The 15,194-nt window shown below is 40.2% G+C and overlaps 1 protein-coding gene across 2 annotated transcripts in view; it reads right to left on the reverse strand.

The window, feature by feature from the left end:
- Positions 1-5,721: 5,721 nt before the first annotated feature.
- Positions 5,722-15,194, reverse strand: part of LOC138266085 (synergin gamma-like) — a 73,548-nt gene continuing 64,075 nt past the window's right edge. For both annotated transcript variants that reach the window (XM_069214455.1, XM_069214456.1), the window contains exon 6: positions 5,722-10,058. In XM_069214455.1, the coding sequence (XP_069070556.1) occupies positions 9,861-10,058 (198 nt within the window). In that variant the 3' untranslated portion in view covers positions 5,722-9,860. The remainder of the gene's footprint in view (positions 10,059-15,194) is intronic.

The raw sequence follows: 15,194 nt of genomic DNA on the forward strand, positions 1-15,194 counted from the left end.
TGGATGCATGCAGAGGGTTTGGCTGCAGGGCCTGACCGCAGGCTGTGCCTTTTGGTGGTTGTAGTAATGTGTGGTAATGTGTGGTAATTTGAAATTATTTTAAGTAAAAAAAAAAAAAAAAAGAAATTCACAGACAAAAAAAAAAGATTACAGGGATGTTATAGTTAGGTTGACGATTTACTCATTCAAAACCAGAGAAATTCAGCAGTTATAGTTATACTTATCTATAGAAACTGTCATTTTTGCTGTAACTTTAGGCAAGAAGTTATTGTTTCTTAACATAACCTTTGGTTTTGTCAGTGAATATAAATATATCTGTCATAAAGCTTTAGAGGGTGCACAGGTTATGATGTGTAAAAACATCATTAGAGAAGTTAAGGAGTTAAGGCTGAAACTGAAATCAAATAAGCAAGTTGGAGTAATTTGGAGGCCTAGTCTTCATCCAGAAGGAAAATGTGGTATAACCGTGAGCAGAGATGAAACGTGTAATGGAAGATATAAGTAAATTACCAGAAGAAATGTAAAATACTGCTATAAATGTAATGTAAGGCCTTTTGCAACAGGTGTTATATACACCGGCCTTTAGTGGTACCCTGTTTTGGAATTAATAAAAGGTTGTTCATGGTTCTTTTATGTGAGTAGTGGTTCTTAGTTTGTGAGAATCACTTGTCCATTCAGCACTGTTTACCAAGTCCCAATACTGATCACTGAAATAAAATCTCAAATTCATATTCTAACAGTTTTTATTCGGAAAGCAGTACTTTAAGTGATAATACATAAAATCAGTACCTCCACCCTTCCCATGCAGGGAGGCAATAGTGTCGATTGAGGGCAATTTCCGCAGTAAAATTACCAACATTAAAAAAATTAATCTGTATTCTTAAAGTAATAACACATTAATCTGATAATTCAGATAAATCAAAATTTATGTTACTAACAACATTTCTGGATGTCAAGTACTGCAAGGCTAAATCTATACAGGCACGTCTATATATTACAGAATGATTGTATATTCATGTATGCGCTTCCTTAAGGTAAGCAGTTCCTAGAAAATGAAAGCTAGTGTGTACCACTGATTTATATTTAGAGAACATTTTTCTGAAATTAGTTCCTTCAACTGGTCTCTGTTTCAAAAAGCCCACTTTGTCCCACACAATGTTTATGATGGGAAAGGTGATTAGAATGGTTGGTAGAGACAATGGAGCTGATTTAAGAGCCCTTAGCGCCTCCCTGCACCACATTAGCGTAATTTCTTTTACGCTAATGTGGCCCAACAAGGCCAACATTACTGCGCCAAATTTACAAAGTGGTGCAATGCATGCATTGCGCCACTTTTGTAACCCTCTGCACTACAATATGCCTGCACCAGGCATAATGTTTGCAAAGGGGGTGTTCCCCCGATATGAAGGGGGGGGGGGGGCAAAAAAAGGCACAAAGAAATCTAAAAGATTTTTTTGCATAATTTATTTCAGCACTTTTAACACCGGCTCAGAGCAGGCGTTGAAAGGAGGCATGCCATTGTTTTCAATGGGCTTTGCATGATTAGCAACAACATTTTTGACGTTAATCCTACAAAGCTCCGAACTAGCATTAAAAATGTTGACGCTAGTTCCCCTAACTACCACCATGGTGTACCATATCTTAGATACAGTGCACACATGGTGGCCTGGGGGGGCGGTAAGGGGCAGTGCCACTTTTCTTAAATCAGGGGCAATATGTTTTCGCTAGTTATGACAATAATATATTCAAATAGTGTGGTTTCCTCTGGCAAAAATAATATTGCTCAACTGGAGAACTGCTCTCAGTAAGGTCAGCCATAATTATTTCTTTGCACTGGCATCCTTTTACCAGCACATCATCTATGCTCCAGATCTTTATTGATTAATGAAGGGTAACTTTCAACATAGCTCTCTGACTGTTATGTCCTTTGTTCTGATCAATCTCCACTATAATTTCAACTGTTTCTCTAGATTGGCTCCTGGTACTTAATCCCATTATTTCAATATGGAGACTTAAAGGATTGTGACATTTGTAGAAACGAAACTACTGCACTCTGCTGGCGTTGTTTGAATGGCTCCAATTCACTGCTGTGTGACACATATGGTGTTTCAATTTATTGTGAAACTAAGCCATTTCTGAATTTTCAATATAAAAAATGAAATAGGACTTCATAATTTAAATGCTGTCCTGGTAATTATATTACATCTCAGCACTTCAGGCATTTCAAATGTAATCATTTAGAAACAAATGTCATGTCACCTAATTTCTAACCATAATCATGCACAAAGCTTAAAAATGATAAGCAAAACAATTAATGATTGAAAGGAGGCAAGGAATCCTTTTTAAAACATGAGTGTAACGAAACCTGATGGGAACCCCCTGATCAAAATGTTGGTGGGCACCAGCCAGCTTTTAAAACATGTATGCAGACAGTACAAGACACAGATGACAGGGCTCCCTCCTGACCAGAAGCCAGCCCTCTATCTGCACTATAGGTGTGAGTGGCATATTGTATTACAAAAATATATGGGCACACCCTATATACGACCATAGTAATCATTGGTTATCACTGTCTAGTACACAATTATCTATGTCCCCATTAGGTGTTAAGCAGTTTAGAAAACACATTACCCAAAAGGTCTCTAAGCAGGAACACATATGTTACAAAAATCCATCATTATGATTGTATGCACACGAATCATTAGGTTGTATTTATATGGTCCGCTGCTCTACTTGGGTGGAGCTCCCCCCCAAAAAAAGAATCAAAATGCGGGATGGATAAGATAACCCACTGAATATATGGAAGGCAGTGTCAGACCTCTCAGGGGAAAGACGATAAGGGAATAAACTCTGACTGTGGATTCCTCAAAAAACAGGTTTTAACAGTAATGGTCTGCCAGAGGTAAGGGCAACTCTTTCCAGTAATCACAATGCCACTGGTACTATGATGTGTCTAAGCAGATGGTGCCTTCCAGAAGGAGGACAAAGTTCTTGGGCACAATACCTTTTAGAGGGCAGAGAAAGGAGACAGGCAGAAAGCATTCAGGGGATGTACCCCACGATGGCTGAAGAGGACTAGAGACGCAGTTAGGAGTATTACAAGAACCAGCAAAGGGGCAAGAAAAGAAGATGCATCTCCCTGGAATGTTGGATGACCCTTCCAGTCGATCAAAAATTGAAGCCTCTTCCTAAACAAGCAAGAATCACTAATTTCCAGGACCTCAAACTCAGAGGTACCATTCACAAGGAGTACAGGAGGGCAAGCAAAAAAAGGACGATGAAATGGATTACTCTAATATGGTTTTCACTGCAAGAAATGGAAAACAGTATGGACCTTCCAGGACAAAGGCAACTGGACACTAAAGGCAACAAGATTAATGATTTGAATAATTTTGAAAGGACTATAAAAGCAAGATTTGAATTTGTTCTGAGAAAAGTGAGCTAACAGGAGTTTGGAGGAGAGCCACACCTTGTCCCCAAGGTGGCAAACAGGAGGACACCCACAAGCACCAGTAAAAGACTTCATTTTCTGCTTAGACGAATAAAGATTATATAAAATCTTCAGTCTGACTGTCAGGAGTCTGAAAGAAACTAGCTGCTGCAGGAACAAAAAAGAGGGGCTCGAAGATCAGAGTGAAGGGACCGAGGATGAAGACCATAAAGACAAAAAAACAGGCATGAGCCTGCTGCCACTATGGAAAGAGTTATTGTATGAAACTCGACCAGGGGGCAAAAGTAAAAAAGTAGACAAATCACATTGTGTGGATTACAAAAACATCAGAGATATTGTTTGAGGTCCTTGTTCAGACGTTCAGTATGCCTGTTAGTCTGAGGATGAAATCCAAAGGACAAGGCAACATCAAGCTGCAGGGATTTCCAAAAAGATTTCCTAAAATGGGATACATACTGAAGGCCTCTGTTAGAGAAGATAAACTGAGGCAGCCCATGAAGACTAAAAATCTCCTGCCTTTGGCAGAAGGTAGTTTTTTTGGGTGCTGTAAAATGAGCCATCTTAGAAAAAGAATCAACTGTCACGATAATGACTCGATTACCAGTTGATGGAGGGAGAGCAGTAAGGAAATCAATAGAAACAGTGTGCCAAAACATTGTAATATCTGACAAATAAATATAGAAAACACCGCCTATTTGACCACAATGTGTACCATAACAAAGTATGTGTGACTAAAGCATTGTCCACAAGTTACCATTTACTTATGCCCATTGTGACTGCTTTTCCTCAAAGGTATAGTGATGTAGAATACAGGTTAACGATCTCACTGGTGTCCACTAAAGATCACCTGAGGAGAATGGAGTATGTATTTACTCATGTTACCTTCCATGTTTTTGTCTATTTCTGAATAATGCGCTGGATTACAAGTCACATCACATGAAACTACATAAGCATTGTACCAATTGTTCGTTAAAACGCAATATAATAAAAACAATATCTTGAAAAAAAGAAAAAAACAATATGCCAAGATTCAGGCTGGCAAGGGGCGAAGCAACCCAGAAAGTCAAGCACGAGAAGACATCTTGAGCCTTGCAGTCCTCACAACACTGGTATAACCTTCTTTCACAAATGAATAATGACAATGAGATAGGAATACAAGGTCATTTTCTCCAATTCTGGGGATAAATTCACTGACATTGCCCACTCGGTGGGAGGGCTGTTGGGAATCCAGGGGTAGGAATTAGAGAGTGAGGGCAGGGTAGGTTCAGTGAGGAGCTTTGTCTACTCTACTCATGTCCTGTTGTGCTCAAGGTTAGTGGTGGGGCCATCAACCATGGGATTGGGCAGTGACCCTGCACGTTCTCCTTTTGATGGGTGTTCAGTTGCACCCAGCATCATAGCTATTGAGTGGGGGATGAGGAGGGTTGCGGACAGTATGCCTGAAGACAGGTGAAGGCACTGGCCTGCTTCGTGGGAGTTTAATCTGCTCCCCTGTGCAGGTGTTAGCACTGGTGGAGACCGTGACTGCCCCGTGCAACAGTCTTTATTTAGTTTGGGGGTAGGTGTAGCTGGGTGTGTACTGATTGGAAAGAACCTTGTATGCTCCCTTTGTGCTGCTTCACCAATCAGGTGGAGGTCAGGTTGTGCTTCTGCCCGCAATACCTGCCCTTGCAGTAGTTTTCTCTGGGTGGTCATCCACACCTGGTCACAGTGGGCCCAAAAGTACCAGGTCTGGTATTTGCAGACTTGGTAATTCCAGATGCAGAAAAACCTGACTACTCAAAATGGCCTGGATACTAATCTCCCCTAATGGGATACGGTGCTCCTGGCCCTTTACAACGAGAGTCATTCCAGTTATCTTTATTGGTTAAGTGCTGCTCAGCGGATGACAAGACTTCACAAACTGCTAATGTAAAACCTGATCTATGTTGTCTGATGTTTTTGTCAACATGTGCATGAAAAACACAGTTATCAGTCAATGTATCAGCACAATTTCAAGAAAATGCGGATTGCAGTCATGCCTAGAAAATTGTACCCTAATACAGTGCTTGCAATATGCACTTTGTTTATTTGTTTTATAAAGTTTTTTGGAGACAGTGTGAGCAAGACGGCTCGCACAAGAGCAAGGTAGTAGGAGTTAATCGAAGGAATATTATTACAAGAGCATCACCAATGTTTAGTTAAAAGCCCCCCATAAACATAAAAAGTAACCTGAAACGATTATCAGGTGATTGTGATGTGATTCAATAAATATTACTCAACCACCTATCTGACGAAAGAACATTTATTTAGACCACAGATAATTGCACAATGTAAAGTAAAAAAATGATTTTTACAGTCCTTTGAACTTATTGGACACATCCTGAATTTGCAATTTCAGAAGCACATAAAACACCAACAAGAATAAACTATAGTGTTAGTATTCATCCACAATGTCTAGAGACACACAGAAGTGAGCACACCCGATTAAATTCAGAATTCCCAATTGTATGTCATTGTAAAATAAATGAATATACCAGTTGTTACAAGTGTAAAAGATGCCATAAATAAAATGTTTGTAACACAGGTAATTTATATTAAAACATGCAGTGTTGTGCAGCGTAAACTGATAGATTATGACTTTTCTAGAGTGTATGAGTTTGAGTCGTTTATCACTGGCCACAAATCAAAACTCCATTTGTTGATTCAATAATTGACCCAAATTCCTCCATACGCTTTACACTAAGCACTTTATCTCATATTTTGCGAAATATTTTTAGAACTCACTGTTCCCTCCGACACAACTTCCTTTCTGAAACTATTAAAATGCATCATTTAACTTAACGTTTCCAATCACAATTTTTGGAAGGTTAAGGAATACAAAAGTAAGATGTCATTGTTAGTCTCACCCCTATTGAGACAACACACACTATGCTTACTCACAATTGCGGTCTTACTCCTCTGCTGGTGATCCAAAGCCAGCAAGACTAAAGTTCAAATTTCTTGTAACAAAATGTCATAACATATACACAAATATAATTTGCAATAGGAACTTTCACTGTCAAGAACGGATTTTCCATTACTTTAGCTGGGCAGTTCCCAGGGACAATTCCCCATGAGACTAGAAGCCAGATGGCCAAGTTCCACCCTCACGGTAGAGGTGGCCAGTCTGTCATGTTATATAGGCTCTGTTTCCAGCAGGATTTTATATCCATATTCCATTCCTATATTCATTCAGCATAAAAAGAAATAATTTAGGGCCAAATGTACTAACATTAGGAATTCCAATTTCCTAATTGTTATACTGTCTGAATCGCAATTAAGAAATCGGTATTCCTAATGTATGAAACTCGTTTGAGTTTCATTAGCGATTCCTAGAGGGTCACAAGTAGACCAACCTCAAGGATATTAATGAGGTAAGTCGCAATTTGCAACCCATGAGGAATCACAGCCATCACAACGATGGTGGATTGCTGATGTTAATAAAGCAATCCTTTTTTTTTTTTTTTTTTAAATGCAGGCCTTTTTCCTTAAAGGAAAACAGAATGTTTTTGAAAGGAAAAAATGAAACTTTGCAATTTCATTTTTTAAGAGTATGCAGCTACTACCTATTCTTAAAAAATATTATTTATATTCTCAAAGGGGAAGGGATCCCATGGGGACCACTTCTTCGTGAATGGCTTACCACCAGTTTTGAAGTGATGGTAAAGTGTTACTGTTTTGCGACTAAACTTTGGTTGCAAAACAGTAATACATACTATAGTGATTTGATATTTGGAACGGTCACCCTAAACTCGCACCTTCCAAATACTGAATACCAAATGCAAAATGTGATTTGGAAACAAGTTACCAAATTGCGTTTTGCACATTAGAAAAAGCATTTTTCTGTTCGCAAATGGCCTGATTCGCAAAATGCTTTGTACATCTGGTTCTTAGATACAAAAGTGATGGAAGCTTAATTAATCAGTTGTTCCCAACTTGCAGACTGATTTCAGCCCCGAGGGAAGCGATGGCGGGTGGGGGCGGAGGATGGGGGTTGGGAATGGGAGGCTTGTCTATCCTAGCAAAGTGCACAGCACCAAAGGGACCACATGGATCAAGCACTGTGTCTCTGCGGCCTGGCTAAGTAACCTCCTGTGGTGACATTCAACAAAGCACACTGATCATCTGATGTTACCTGTGAACAGAAGTATCTATAAAACAATCCTCCCACAAATGCCCTCAAATCCCCCCTGCAGATTACCAGTCACTCGTGTGATGCTGGCTTGATGCTTAGTGGGCTGTTATGAAAATGTTTCCCACATCTATTGCTGACCATGAATTTACTAATTAATTGGCATGCCTATCGTAAACAAAATTATCTCATGTCGATTGAAATCTACATCCACTTCATAGGCACACAGAAGAGCGATGAGGCGAATCTCCCTCAGAGTGATTATAATCACAAGTATGGCCGATCTTCAACCTAACAACTGTTCCAGACACGAGGCAATATCTGAACATGATTAAGATGTAAAGAAAACAGGTAGTGTTGGTGTAGAGAAAGACTGAGCAACCCACCGTGCATCACATGCACCTAGTGCTACGGTGTCTCAAAAGGGCTGCCCAGCACTACCCTTGTAATCCCAATTGACCACGGATCCACCAATAAACTAGGACAGTTTTAGGAGATGTTTGCTGGTTTGCAAAGATCCCTACCCAGAGAAGCAGTAGTCATCAGTCAGTCATCAATAGTCAAACCCTAGAGTCTTCTGATGCTCCTACCCTTGACTCAAGTATCAGTAATGACACGCACCATAAAACCAGACCCATTCTATCCCTAATATATATATTCCTGATTTCAATAAAAATACCTTCTCATTACAGAGGACAGTTTCGGACGGTCTTACTTCCTCTGTATGCTTCAACTGCAGGCACGACTTGTATGACATCTGTCACAGCTAAGGTTTGGAGGCCTGGCTCAGAGTTTAACATTTTCTCTAATTGGGGCAACATTTTTGTGGATGTTTCTAAAGCACCTTCTCTAATTTCCAGTACACAGGCACAATCATAGACCAGTGGCTAACTGTGCAGTTGTTGGATGTGGACTTTATGAGAGGCATTTATACCGCATATTTGTGAATATAATTCAGAAACTGTAGCCTGATACTGAACATTTTGTCCATCAGAGTGCCATTTCTGAGTGCAAAAAAGATGAGTTTGTCTTTGGAAAATGGAAATCCTAGTTGAGACAATCAAAATGTTTGCTTTGCCGGCTGCAAATTCTACTAACGACTGGGAATATGGTGCTTTTCCATAATGTGAAACGTAGGGGAGGCTGTTGACCCCCAGAAAGTGTAGCTTTGTCTTTATTGGCAAGTATTTTTAATGTTGTTTCCCCCCCAATTTGCAGAGGTAAATGTACTCTTTAAAAAGATGTAAGTGGGTGTCACAATGACCTGGGTAACTAAAATTGTTTTTAGGGTTGTAGTGGAAGGGGTTTCACCACATAAAACAATGTTTCCAACTAGAAGAAAAACGTTTCAGGTGCTTATGCAAATGTTTACAGTAATAACTTGAGTGGATTGCTCGCAGGAGTATACTTGGGAGGAGGAGTATGTATGAAAAGCAACAATTAGGTTAGATTACCATATGTACCCTTGGCGATTTTTGTGCATCCTGTAAATGTTAGAACCCTAAGGAAACGCAGGAGGTAACATACAATCCACGCATTTCCACCTTTTTTAAAAAGTCTTTGTAAATCACACACTAACTAATGTAAACCCAGTACTTCAGCAGTGCAGATGGTCAATCCTACGACTGTGCGCACTGACAAACGTAAAATAAACATTACAGGGCCTGCGAAATAAGTCTGAAGATAAATTCTCATTGTGAGTTAAGGAGGAATTAGTATTAAAACTGCCACATCCCCACAGCACACAAATTCTGTATGCTTGCGCATTTCAAAATACAGCTTTTAAAAGATTACACGGTTTCACGGTTCATGCCTATAATATCAAAGAAGATGGCACAAAAGTGTTGCAGATGGAGATAAGACAGCATCCCTGACATTGTTTGTACATTTGTCAGTTTAAAATTGTCTTTTATACTGTCAGGAATGGTGTGAAGTCTTGTGCATTCATTATGCTAGCAAAGAGTGCCTTATTGACCAGTGAAAGATTTGTAACTTAAATATAATGTAGCTTGGGCGTGTCTCCGTGGGCACTTTTCAGCTTTGACCCACACAGCAGGGTTATTAATATCTATTAAGGTGCAACCTTCTCCAAAGTAGACAGACTCAATATCATTTTTCATTGAAAGGCAACATTATCTATTGCAGGCACACTCCTCAGTCTTGCATGACAATCTCCATTGATACACATGAAGATCATCTAGTCTTCCATCCATTTTGGCTCCATATCCAAATATATGGTGGGGGGCTGGGGAGGGGTCAGGAAGGGCTTTCAAGAACGTTTATAGAGCAAGGGAACTCTGTTGGTTCTGGTCGTTTCGTACAAATTTCACATTTCTTTTGGCATGATGGCGTTGGCAGTTTGGTATCCACACAATTCAGCCAAAAATTTGCACAGCTGACATGGTACCGGTGTCCCTGATGCATCAGCAATTCTTCTCCGCTTTCTGAAGAATCCTGGGGAACAAGAGAAAGGTGAATAGCAAATGATACATTTCTTGTGCATTAACACAACCATGGACGGAGGACCCCAATTAAATCATCATATAGGCAATGAACGTTTACTAGTTGAACTGTATCAGCTTCTCATTCAGTGTTATGAAAACGTACTTGTAATAGTGTCATCAACATATTTAGTTTATTGTGAAATTGTGCAACATGAAACATTAACACACATATGACAGCCAAGACAAAGATAAAAAAAGACTGGTATAAGGACTGAGGGGCACTAGAAAGTACACTCAGGAATCGCAAGCCTGGCTAGTAATTACACTTTAGTGACCTGACCTTTATGGATGAACATTAGGAGAGGCTGGTAGTAATGTCGACCAATGCATAGTTTAAGTTTTTGTTTAACTTGTTGGTTTCTCTGAATCCACATGATTTGTTCTCTCCATTGTACTCTCTTCGCAGAAAGGTTTGTGTGTTGGATGAATGTGCCTTTATGTGCATCTCTACTGTTCGTACTTGAAAGTGTTTCTTTCCTAGACCCTTTTTTGAAGATTCAGGCTGAATCTTCGCTGAAGGGGAGGAGGAAAAAGCACAGCACTGCATCAGAACTGCAAGGCCAGAGACAGCACACTCAAGTAATTGACAATGCACTCCTCAGTGACGGGAACAACCCTTGCCTCCTGGTCCTGCTTTACCTCTCCGTAGCCTTGACACTTTCGATCCAACATACTGAAAACAGCACATAGGACTTTCACGCTCTACCTTCAAATGGTTCCCATCCTCCTTCACCAACTGGTAGTGGCTCTTTCCAATATGGTCAACAGGATCAAAGGCACTCACACTCTCATGTGGAATACACCCACACATCCTCCTCTCTCCAATCATCTTCAACTTCTACGTGGAATCCCACAGATCCATTTGTGCAGGCAGCAGCGTTAGGATCCATCAATACACAGATGATATCTGTGGGTGTGCTATTTGCTTAGATAACCTTCATAACAGTGGCGCAGGCCCAAATTTTGGAAGGTAGGGTCAGGGACACTGGTAACCTCAATGTCTGAGAGGTAATGTGTCCCCAGAGACAAGATTCAAACAGCCCTTCAAAATGCAGTCAATAAGAAAGGACTGACTCAAAACGGGAGTTTAAGATCAGAAATTTAGAGAAAAAACATGAAGGTTTATTGCAATTTAAAGTGTAATACAGAAAAAAGGAAATGCAAATGCAGCACTGAACTTATCAAAGTACATAGAAGTCAATTGCTATAAGCACACTGAGTTATAGAAATAATGCAATAATGAGCAGAATGTGGTAAATAGTCTAAGGGCCTGATTACGTTGAGGTCTGTTAATTCTGACCTGTGGGTAAACCCCAGTTTACATACGGGTTGAAATCATGAGTTTGGTTGTCCTTAAGGCCGCCACTGATAATTGGATGTGTTAAGTACCCCAATCTTTGTTAAATTTCGACAGGTGTAATCTGCTGAAATTTAACAAGGGAAAGCATACAGTATGTCCCTTTTTATGCAGATTTTGGCATGGTAAACACCATAATCTGCATACTATTCCCCACAAACTCATAATAGGTGCTATTTATCACACCAGATAAATATTGTACCCCATATAGGTATTTATCAGGTGCAAAAGTTAGCACCTATACTCCTAATCATGGTTAAGTTGCAAATATGCCACAAATAAGTAGAAAATCAGGCAGCATCTATAGGGGCTCAGGATAAAAATATGGCTCATGTCCAAATTCAGGGGTTTTTAATAGGTATTTTCAGCATAGGAAATGCATGGAAACTGCAATGTCAGTCTGGTGTGAGCATTATTATGCAAATCATATTTCATATTTTGTAAATGTTGCATACCCTTTACATCTTAGCACTAATCCACCACACAAATATTGATTCGCCCTCCTAACCTAATGCCACCCGGAGGTGCCAGAACAAACCAGTCATATAAACAACAGAAAACAATTGTGAATGAATGCAATGCAGTGTGCTAGCAGAAAGAGAAGTGGAATGTAGCTAAAGGCTTCCTCCAACAAATCCTTTGAGAAAAACATGTCATAGAAATAAACAGTGCACCTCTTGCCACATGAGGTTTCAAGAGAGAAATGTAAACACAGACTGAATGTCATGATTTGGCAGCCATTTTAACAAAGATGACGGTCTAACTGATGACTAGTTAGCCTAAGACAGAAAAACACACTAAAATATATTACAATGCTTTTGTATTAATCGCAATAGGTCTGTGTTAATGCAGATTTGTGAATTTATTCACATAACAACTAATATTAATGCAAAGGTATAGATCAACTGCAGAAAACTCCCACAAACCCAACTGTCCCTATACAAATCCTCGACCAGTGACAAACAGGCCTTGAACTAATTCCATATTGGATGTAAACCAACCTCCTTAAGCTAACCCTCACAAAGACTGAATTTCTTGTTTGCCAAAAGCCTCAAACAAATCCCTATTCAAGCGTGGCTCTTTAATCTAAACCCACACAGCTTCACCACCCACCTGCTAGAGCTTGCATATCTAATAGGATTTATCCTTTACACACACCTCTCATTCAAGGAATCCTAAATTTAGAGAGCAGCATTAGCGTGCATGTATTTCTGGAATATTTATTTTTCCTTGTACTTTGCACTTTTAGGAAATTGGCATTCCTGAAAACTATGAGTTGCTTACAAATAGATATAGCTACGGTATATCCATTTATAATTAAAGTTAGATTTAGTATTTTAATGAGAAGTTTCTTAAGACATCTCTTTATCTTGTGGATATCCGTTAGAATCTGCAGATGTCCTTAACCTCAGAAGTGATGAGGTATAGTGTGGAGTCCCAAGTCTCTGTTATTCTGTCTTATCCCATTCTTTACACCCTCTTCTAACATTAGCCCTCCTATATTAGTGTATGTGGGGCCAGATGTAGCAAACGTTTAGCGAGTCGCAAACGGCAAAATTTGCCGTTTGCGACTCGTTACCGACTCGCAAAATGCATTTCAGACTCGCAAATAGGAAGGGGTGTTCCCTTCCTATTTGCGAGTCGCATTGGGATGCAATACCATTTGCGACCGCATATGCGGTCGCAAATGGCATCGCAGTTACCATCCACTTCAAGTGGATGGTAACCCAATCGCAAATTGGAAGGGGTCCCTAAGGGACCCCTTCCAGTTTGTGACTGGACCCCAAAATATTTTTTCAGGGCAGGGAGTGGTCCAAGGGACCACTCCCTCCCCTGAAAAAAAACCGAAACTAAAGGTTTCGTTTTTTTTTAAGTGCAGCTCGTTTTCCTGTTAGGAAAACGGGCTACACTTAAAAAAAAAAACTGCTTTATTGAAAAGCAGGTCGCAAACATGGAGGTCTGCTGACGACAGCAGGCCTCCATGTTTGCGAGTGCCTATACTCGCAATGGGGCCGCAATTTGCGACCCACCTCATGAATATTCATGAGGTGGGTCATTGCGACCCCATTGCGAGTCGCAGTCGGTGTCTGAGACACCATACTGCATAGCAATTTGCGACTTGCAAATTGCGAGTCGCAGGGACTCGCAATTTGGAAGTCGCAAATTGCCGACTTGCTACATCTGGCCCGTAGTCTCTTATGGAGAGGTAAGAGCATTGTTTACATTGGATACTGAACACATGGTTAGTGCAACTTGAAACTACCAACACTGGATTTACTTGCAGCTAATATTGTCTTTATCCCCTTCAGGACACATAATTAATTATGGTGTTTCTTACTGCAAGAGAGCCAGTAATCCCTTCTTGTAAATTTGTGTAACTGCATATGCATTTCTATGTGTTAACCATTACAAGGTAGGTTCTCGATTTGTATTTTTCTGTGCCATTACCCTGTCAGGAGACTAGTTTTTCCTACTTCCATTCCTGGATCAATAAAGTTTTTATTTTTATTTATTTTATTATTTTGAGCATGAAATTTACACTTTTCATGTCCGGCCCATGCTGCCCACAATTCCTCCCTTCCGATCCTTATCCCTCCCTCCCTTGTACTGCTCAGACATACACCTACCCACATTGTATTTTTTAGATTACCACCAAATTTTGCTACTTGTACAATTGCCCCTGACATAGTCCTTTGGATAAAACACCCATCACAGAGTCTCCCTTATAACAGTCTGCTACGTGTATTCTCGCCCCATGTTCCCCAAATCTTTTCAAATTTCTTCATACATCCCCTGCCCTTATACATCTCACTCTCCAGTAACCTGCTCTGTCCCAACCCTAATTTTCAGTCTCAATAGTGAGGAGGTATTCCGGCTCCTAACTTCTGAGCAATATCTTGTTTGGCGACCATTTAGCCTGTATCATGTGCTCCTACGCCATCCTGGCATACAGACACCATGGATGATACCACGGAGGTTCCTTCTCTGCCGCCTGTCACAGGAAAGTTAGGCGCAACTTTGTGCCACTGTAGCCTCTTGCCATGTGCTCCTCAATCATGTCTCCCCAGATTGGATATTGCTCTTCCGCAATGACCAAGTTAGTTTGTGATACACCCTTGCTCCCCTCTACCACCTACTTTTGGGTTGCCACTCCATTGGGCCTCAATGCATGGAGGCCTTCCCACTTCCTGCTCTGTCAAAACAATAATCCGGGCACCAGGCACACTCTTGACACAAGTGAATCCTCTGGGCTTCATTAAAGGGGCACAGTTAGATCTGTAAAAGTATGTCACACTTGAATTGGCAGGATTTTGAGAAATTGAAGTGGTAGCTCCCTAGTTTCATCCACCATCTTAGGAATCTGGTCTTCCTATCCCGACCCCATTTTTAATGGAATGAACTAGAGCCAGTAAGGAAGATTGCCATATATTACACCAAACTCTGAATAGGTCTATCCAATACACAGTTGCTTAGATTTTTATTGCAGGCTCAAGGGTTGAGAATGAAATATATTTTTGGAATATTTGATGATACTGAGTATTGTATATCAATCGTTTCAAATTATTTTTTATTGATTTGTGAACAAATAAACTACTAACAGTAGAAATAACAGATGTAATAGCTCCCTTTTGGAGGTTGAAACTGATTCAACACTCACTAAAATGATGTGTTCCTTCAACTCTTTCTGATGCTGCTGAGACACCAATTCACTGAAGGTGATAACGTTTG

This window comes from Pleurodeles waltl, chromosome 11, assembly GCF_031143425.1.
Source record: "Pleurodeles waltl isolate 20211129_DDA chromosome 11, aPleWal1.hap1.20221129, whole genome shotgun sequence".
NCBI lineage: Eukaryota > Metazoa > Chordata > Amphibia > Caudata > Salamandridae > Pleurodeles > Pleurodeles waltl.